This window comes from Asparagus officinalis, chromosome 8, assembly GCF_001876935.1.
Source record: "Asparagus officinalis chromosome 8, Aspof.V1, whole genome shotgun sequence".
Classification (NCBI taxonomy): domain Eukaryota; kingdom Viridiplantae; phylum Streptophyta; class Magnoliopsida; order Asparagales; family Asparagaceae; genus Asparagus; species Asparagus officinalis.
This window is the reverse complement of record NC_033801.1, coordinates 115,200,709-115,208,883: the sequence shown is the minus strand read 5'-3', so window position 1 is coordinate 115,208,883 and position 8,175 is coordinate 115,200,709. Positions and strand designations below refer to the sequence as shown.

At 35.2% G+C, this 8,175-nt stretch overlaps 1 protein-coding gene across 2 annotated transcripts in view; it reads left to right on the top strand.

Annotated features, from left to right (window-relative positions):
* Positions 3,337-8,175, top strand: part of LOC109822015 (N-acetyl-D-glucosamine kinase-like) — a 12,698-nt gene continuing 7,859 nt past the window's right edge. Inside the window, exons 1-3 of one of the 2 annotated variants that reach the window (XM_020388172.1) lie at positions 3,337-3,794; positions 5,988-6,135; positions 7,433-7,624. In XM_020388172.1, coding sequence (XP_020243761.1) covers positions 3,572-3,794; positions 5,988-6,135; positions 7,433-7,624 — 563 coding nt within the window. In that variant the 5' untranslated portion in view covers positions 3,337-3,571. The remainder of the gene's footprint in view (positions 3,795-5,987; positions 6,136-7,432; positions 7,625-8,175) is intronic. The other variant, XM_020388171.1, reaches the window with a different exon arrangement.

Sequence of the window (8,175 nt, the reverse complement as noted above, 5' to 3'; positions counted from 1 at the left end):
AAATTAACGGTTGTTGGGCCATTCCCCAAAGTTACCATCTTGCATTTTAAAATTGTTCCATAAATTAGGACCCTGACCAACTTGTGAAGAATGATGGGACATATATCCCAGGTTGAACCTACAAGGGATTGATGAATTCGTTGGGGTTCTAGAAGATGGAGTTGATGTCGTGCTTTTCCCTTTGCCCATATCAAGTCCCTCATAATTAAAATTGTCGGCATACCTAATTTTTTTTTCCACATAAGTACAACAAATAGAGTTAAGCTAATTCACCACATATAAAACAAAGTTAAGCACCTAAAATATAATTTGATAGAAGTACATACAACACATAGTGCTCATCACATAAATGTTACACATGAACCTTAAATAGTTTTACAAACTTTATCATAAAGTAATGTTCTTAAAAATAGAAATTTCATAAGCAAGTTTTCCTAATACAATCATCACTACAAAGTCAAGCAAATTCACATGCCAATTTCATTGGTGTTCTCATCCTTATAATTTTCACAATACTCAACCTACATCTCCCAAGCTATTTGATCTCTATGATCATTCCATGCGTTTCTTAATTGAGTTTTCTCTCTTTGAGTTTGGGGTTGAGGGAAATTAACGATATTGTTTTCTCCTTCGCCCACAACATCACCTTCATCCTCTTCAATATCAATTATCGTATTGAATATGTCATCATCCAGGTAAACCATTACAATGTAATTATGAAGAACCGCACATACCAATACAATATCAACTTGTACAGAAAAAGGGTAATGTGGCTTAATAGTGAGAATCTTGAAACAATTCTTCAAACAACCAAATGTAGATTTAACCAGACCTTAATGAAGAATGACTAAGATTGAATAATTTCCTTCTATTTTTGGGTGTTCTTCTTATTTGTTCCTTCAAATGGTAACAGACACCACGATACGGGGAGATGAAATCGAGCATGATTGTATATCTAGCATCACACAAGTAATATTTCTCTACAATTTTCATGATATAAAATTGTTTATTACTATTTTTTAACATTGCATTGAATATCAATCTTATTGTTAAAGTAAATATGTAGGATTTAAAATTTTAATGAAATTACCATCATATAATCCCAGACCATGAGGTTGTGGCCTAGATAATGCATCTTGAAGGACTCTAAAGTCGTTTGCGGAACCTTTCTATGCCACTAATATGTAGGTGAATAGCTTGCTTGGAGTACACGCCGTTAGAACATTTTATGTGACTCGTTTGTGACCATGGAATCGTGGAGCAAGATTGGCGGGTAACATGACATCAATATGTGTCCTATCTATCATACAAGGCTATCCTAGAGAGTATAAAATATTACTAGTGAATATTTTTATTAAATTAAATAAACATGATTTTATTCACAAAGTATAGAGTGTATACCTTAAAATAGGGCAGTATAAAGGGTTGTTAATGATCTCTTGTCGAACTTCATTCCGTACTTGTCTCAAGAAGCATGGACGTATGTAGCTAATAACTTCTAACACCTTGTTAAAATATCAACTTATAGTCTTAGCAGATCTAATAAAATGTGACTTAACAATTTAATTTTTAGTTTTATGCTTCAGTATATTCAAAGTCATAGTAAGCTGCTCCTCCATTGTAACTTGTCTCGAGTCTTGTAGCAAATCATTCCTCCTTATAATTTCTGCAAGCTTTATAAAAGCACCACTGTGCATTCTAATATTTTTAACACTACTATCACCGGATCCAATATATAACCAGTCCATGTGATCTTTTCTAACTTTATTATTTTATTTTCTCCTCATTAGGACCCTGACGAGTGGATCTACGTCTACTTTGCATTCTCCTCATAAATATCATAATCATAACTAAAACAGAGAGCGCGACACCCAGGTACATGTTAGTTACAATCTCTTCATCAAGGTCACCATCCATCTATAATAGTAGCATCATACTAAAGTATGTATTAACATTATTTAAACTAATGAAATCACGCAATTATCCAATCACGATAACCTTTATATTGTATAAACAACCGCATAGTTAACCAGTTAAGAAATGCACCATGTTCAATGAGTGAGAATTAATCAGATATGCAAATTACTTTTAAAAAAACTATATAATTATCCAATACCAAACTCCAATAGGAACTTTCTTAGTAGTTCTCATCCAAACTTTCATCTAGCCAACTAAACAATTAATAAATGCACCATGTTCAAGTCATGTGAATTTCTCAAGTGATGCACCACAACTAAATAACAAAAATGTGATTTGTCTACAACTCTTGACTTCTCGAAGGTTCGCACAACACTAATAGACTAAATATTTTTCACATCATTCGTAACAATTATGATCATATGCACTTCTAAGATACAAAATTCAAACCAAATCAAAAGACGGTAATCAAAAAGGAGATATGGGATGTGAGAGTTAGGAAAGTGCGGGGGAGTAGGTTCTTCTTCTAAGAACAGACTTGTAGAAAATCTAATAGTTGGTAGTTTGATAGGTTGATTTTGGTTAAACTATACTAAATTTTGATGAGTTACTTGGATTTTTTTTCATTTGCTAGATACACAACAAAGATGAAGATGAATACTAAACAACAAGTTAAGATTAATCGATGCCCAAGTCCCACTTTTGTCGTAAGATCTCTAATATAAAAATTCATGGGTTCTTTTCATTTGCATTTTTATTTAACAACAATAATATCCATCAATTGAAAACTCAACATCAAAACCCCTAAAGCGACCAAATTATCAGAGATCTAGTAACCAAAAAAACTATAAAATAATAAATTAAAAGAAGTTTTTGACCTCAGAGCAACGAGTGGATCAGTCTTCGTTAGCTGCTGGCAATAATACCCTACGAGATTACTAGCTTCCGATCAACTTTGCAAGGCGGGAGAGAAGGGGAAGGAGGAGTGGGGAAGGAGAAGGAGGAAGAACGAGAGAGAGAGAGAGAGAGAGAGAGAGAGAGAGAGAGAGAGAGAGAGAGAGAGAGAGAGAGAGAATCCGAACCCTAGATACCCCTTTTCTGATCGGTTGTGTACGGAGAGGAAAGTGTGTGTTTTTTCTCCATAATCGGACTTACAAGGGCGAAAAAGCTTCAGCCAGAAAATCCTAGCTAACGCCTTAATTTTGCCGAACCCTAAATACCCCTTTTCTGATCGGTTGTGTACGGAGAGGAAAGTGGGTGTTTTTTTCTCCCATAATCGGATTTACAAGGACGAAAAAGCTTCAGTCAAAAAATCCTAGCTAACGCCTTAATTTTCTCTCACTTTCCTCTTTATTTTTGACAAGCCAAACAACTGATTGTGGGGGCAAAACAATAAAAGCCTTTTTACGCAGTTTTTGTACCAACCAAACCGGCCCTAAATATACTGTTAATTTCCACCCCTATTTGGCAGCATAACATGCGAAAGGAAAAAACTTGATTAGTTTTATCCATCTGACATTTCATTGCCCAAAAAAGGACCTTCTTTCTCGCGCGTAGATCACATCTCCATCAAAATCCAAACCAAGCCATGGCGACGTGATCTAGGCAAGTGGAGGCAAATCGAAAATAGAGAACTTTCCATAAAAAAAGAGAGATGGAGGAGAAGAAAGCGTGCAGAAATGGCGAGATTTGGTCCTTCGAGACGACGGCGAACGCGTCGCCGTCAACCTCTAACGGCGTCATATTGGGACTTGACGGAGGAACGACGTCCACCGTCTGCGTTTGCATTCCTGTTTCAATGGAATCGACGTCCTCCGTTAAAGTCCCCATTCTCTCTAGCGCCGTCGCTGGATGCACCAATCGCAATTCCGTCGGTGGTATAAAAACGAAATCTTGTCTTTGTTTGGAATTAATTCGAACAGTTTATGTGCATTTTTTAATCTATTTGATTTGGTATCTAATCCTACAAATGGATGATGTGTCATCATTGTTATTGTTATCTAAGTCTTTGAGATTTAGTTATAAACACATGCGTTATTTGGGCTTTAATAACCCAAAAGCTTGCCCCTTTCTGAACTTTTGCTACCCGGGAGTCCTATTTTGCAATTTGATACTGCCAATGCGCAAAAAAACTGATGTTAATTTTGTGGAAGAATATCATGTAGAAAGGTGAATAAGAAGCAAATTTCTTACCGAAATATTGTTTTGTGTGTCTGGGAAAAGTGAAATCTTGTCTTTGTTTGGAATTAATTCGAACAGTTTATGTGCATTTTTTAAATCTATTTGATTTGGTATATAATCCCACACATGGATGATGTGTCATCATTATCATTGTTATCTAAGTCTCAGAAATTTAGTTATAAGCATACGGGTTATTTGGGCTTTAATAACCCAGAGTCTTACCCCTTTCTGAACTTTTGGTACCCGAGAGTTCTATTGTGCAATTTGATACCACCAATGTGCAAAAAAAAAAGTTGATGTTAATTTTGTTCCAGAATACCAATGTAGAAAGGTGAATAAGAAGCAAATTTCTTACCGAAATTTAGTTTTTTGTGTTTGGGAAGAGCAACGAACAAAGTTAGGGCTTCGGGTATTGCATTGTCGAAGTAATATCAATTTGAAAAGTTTGGGCTATCAAATTGTCAAAATAGAACTTTAGTGCTAGTAGTCCAATCTCAAAGATGATGATATACAATACAGAGGGATGTGGCCCTTGATTGACTTTTACATTTTGAGTATTGACATGACTAGTGAATTGTTTTTGTTTTTGTTTTTGTTTTGTTGTTGTTGCTGTTGCTGTTGCTGTTGTTGTTTTCTTGGATTATTGGCGCTATTCTACCGTAAAGTTTCATCCTTTTGTTATCTATGATATTCTGAAGTTATGTTATAACACTTTCATACCCCAAAGTTTTTAAATTGACATTAATTTGACAATAATTTGACAATTTGATATCCCAAGGCCCTGACTTAGTTCCTCACTTTGAACTCAAATGACTGAAGTTTGGTTAGAAACTTTGCTTCTCATACACTTTTCTATATCGATATTCTTGAACAAAATTAACATCAATTTTTTGTGCACTTCGGGGTATCAAGTTGTCAACTTCAGAGTTTCGACTTTAAGAAAGGTGGAGACTATAGTGTGAACATACTTTTTTTTTTCTTTAGACGGCAGTTAATTCTTTTTGGGATTGGGTTCGGCTATGTCATTATCTTCATTGCCATCTAAGCCTAGGAGATGTACTTATTAATATATTCACATGGATATAGGGATATTTAAACACTTTCATTACTAGTTTCACATAGGCGCAGGATCGTGTTTGAGATTACTGGTCAGTGGTCACATAAGATGACCACTTTCCCTCGTATGATCATGTATCCTGCTATTGGTTTTAAGAAATTATTGAAGACCATCTTTGATGCATTCTGGGTGGTTCAAACTTCTTTTTCGAATGTGTATTTTGTAAGTGAACAACTTAAGTACCTAGAGTTCATCAGGATGTATACTTTCTTTGATGTTAGAGAAAGTTATGTGTACTTTTCTTAAGTCGATCCACTTATAATAACAGAACTGAAAATGCTGCTGATTTAAAAAATGGCATTAGCTTGGGAGCAAGCTTGGTAAATGGTCAAAGTGGCTTATAAATCACTTTTGTGGCTTATATCATTATACACCACTTTGAGATGTTTGGCAAATGGCTTTTTTTTTGGCTTACAATCCACCAAAAAACAAGCTAGGGTACAGTGGACTATAAGCCATGAGGTTTGACCAAGTAAAAGGTAATTATACCCCTTACGATTTCACAAATTTCAAGGCAAATAACTCACCACCAACCCCATGTCCTTTTTGGGTCGTCATAATCCACCCATTTGCCAAACACTCTGATATTAATGACGGATTATAATCCACTAAATTTACCAAACACCCTGTATTATAATCCACTTGGATTATAATCCAAGTGGATTGTAATCCAAAGTTCCCAAACATGCTCTTGATTCTGTGAAGATTAGATCCCTATTTTATCTTCTATTGTTGAGTATAACGTTAAACGGGCTTCCTTTCTGTTAAGCAGAAACTGCAGTAAGGGAGGCCTTGGAGAAAGTTATGGCTCAAGCCCTTTCAGAAGCAGGTGCTAACCGGTCTGTTGTTAAAGCAGTTTGCTTATCTTTGTCCGGTGTTAATCAGCCTTCAGATCAACAGAGGGTACAGGGATGGTTCAGGTCTCTACCATAATTCTTCTTCCCACAAATTCATTTCAGTTTAAAATTTTCAACCTCAGGCTTGAGTATAGACATGCATATCAGTATTATGATTTTATAATTATTTCAGGTCATATATTTCTGCTATTGCATGTGTTCCGTCCTGTTGATTAAAATGCTCTGAGTTCCTGCATTTTGTAATTATAAGTTTTGTTTCAACACTTGATGGATAACGGAAATCTGAAATTTTAAATGTGTATAAGTTCCCAGTATAAAAGCACTATGTATTTTACTCTGTTAAGTTCAATATGCAGATAAATGCACATGGAATCTTACGGGGTAGCATAATGGATTTCCATGTTTTAGAATTGTAATTTGTTACCGCTAGATACTAGTGGCTGGCTGTATACTTTTGAACATTGATTATGCAAAAGTTTAGAGTTCAAATGGATCAACGGATAGTTATTTCCTGTAATGGTTATCCAAGTTATTCACATACTCTCATTTCACATTCTTGATTGATTTTTTCACTGACCATGTTGATGACATCTACCAAGATCAGAGACTTGGATTTCACCCATGATAACTATCGGGTACAAGTAAAGCTATTGACAAATGATGTTAATCTATCTTATGATGCTAGCTTCAGAACATTTAAAGTATTCAACAAACTTGAAGTGCCGTCAAAATTCCTTCTTCTTTAGATATGGCAAATAAATGAAATTGAATTACTGGAGATAATACTTTTAATTGCAAATAAGGGAAAGAAGAGTCAATTTGTTCTGCTTCTTCCATATAAAAATGCTTGCTCATTTCTCATATTTTACAGACTTGTTTGCTTTATCAGGAGCAAAACAGCATTTTGTAATAATGCAGCATCAGTAAGGTAGCAAATAGCTATGAGCTCAAACTCTTTTTTTCGGTGACCTAATCTACCTTATTTTATGCCAATACCTGATTCCACGCCAATATGCTGTTGCATGTTTGCACTGGCACATTACTTGTAGTTGTTTCCTTTCCTTACAAGGAGAATTCACACATATTAAGTGATAGAACAGAAAATAATAGAGAAGCTTCTGAAAGATGAAGGGATGAAGATGCACATCTTTTTTTTATCTTCTTTCTATTGCTTTATCTTGGAGAGATGAGAGCGAGGGAGGAGGGTATGGAAGAGTACTATCTCACATTCCAAATTAGTTTTGGTTATCTAATTCATTTTTTTCCCTAGCTCAATCATTTTATAATTATATAATGTAAATTAATATACTTTGCCCATTTCTTAGTGTGTAAATCATTCAGTGTACTGCTCTCTTTACAGAGACATTTTTCCAAGCCATGTTAAGTTGTTTGTGGAAAATGATGCGGTCGCAGCATTGGCTAGTGGGACAATGGGCAAACTCCATGGCTGTGTATTGATTGTTGGGACTGGTTCCATTGCTTATGGGTTCACTGAAGATGGAAGGGAAGCTAGAGCTGCTGGTGCTGGACCTGTTTTAGGGGATTGGGGCAGGTTAGTGTTTGTATTTCTCAATATCATAATCTCGAGTGTTGGCATTTTTTCCTAGAAACCACCTTAAAAATAGAATCATTATACATAAACCACCTTTTATTTTCAATTTATATGTAAACCACATTTAAAGTAGGTTTTTATTCCAATCAACCACATTCCAATCAAGATTATCACTGAAAACCCAAAAATACCCTTAAAAACTCATATTCAAGACCCATGACTCACTTTGCTAGTGTTAATGTCTAGTTAGGATATGAGTCATGTATCATTAATGTGCATTTTTATAGTTATTTTTGGTTCTTTAGTAAAATTTTTACTAGGAGATGATTGCTTGGAACGAAAACCCACTTAAATGGTGATTTATGTATAAATTGAAAATGAAAGGTGGTTTCTGTGCAATGGTCCCATTTTCAGGCGGTTTCCATGAACAAATCCTTAATTTTAAGTATCCTCTAGTTGTAGTGTGTTTAATCAGAAGAGTTGCAGCTAATTGATGGTGTCAGTCAATAAATTATTGTTGATTGTGTTTTTTTTTGTTGGGGGGGGGGGGT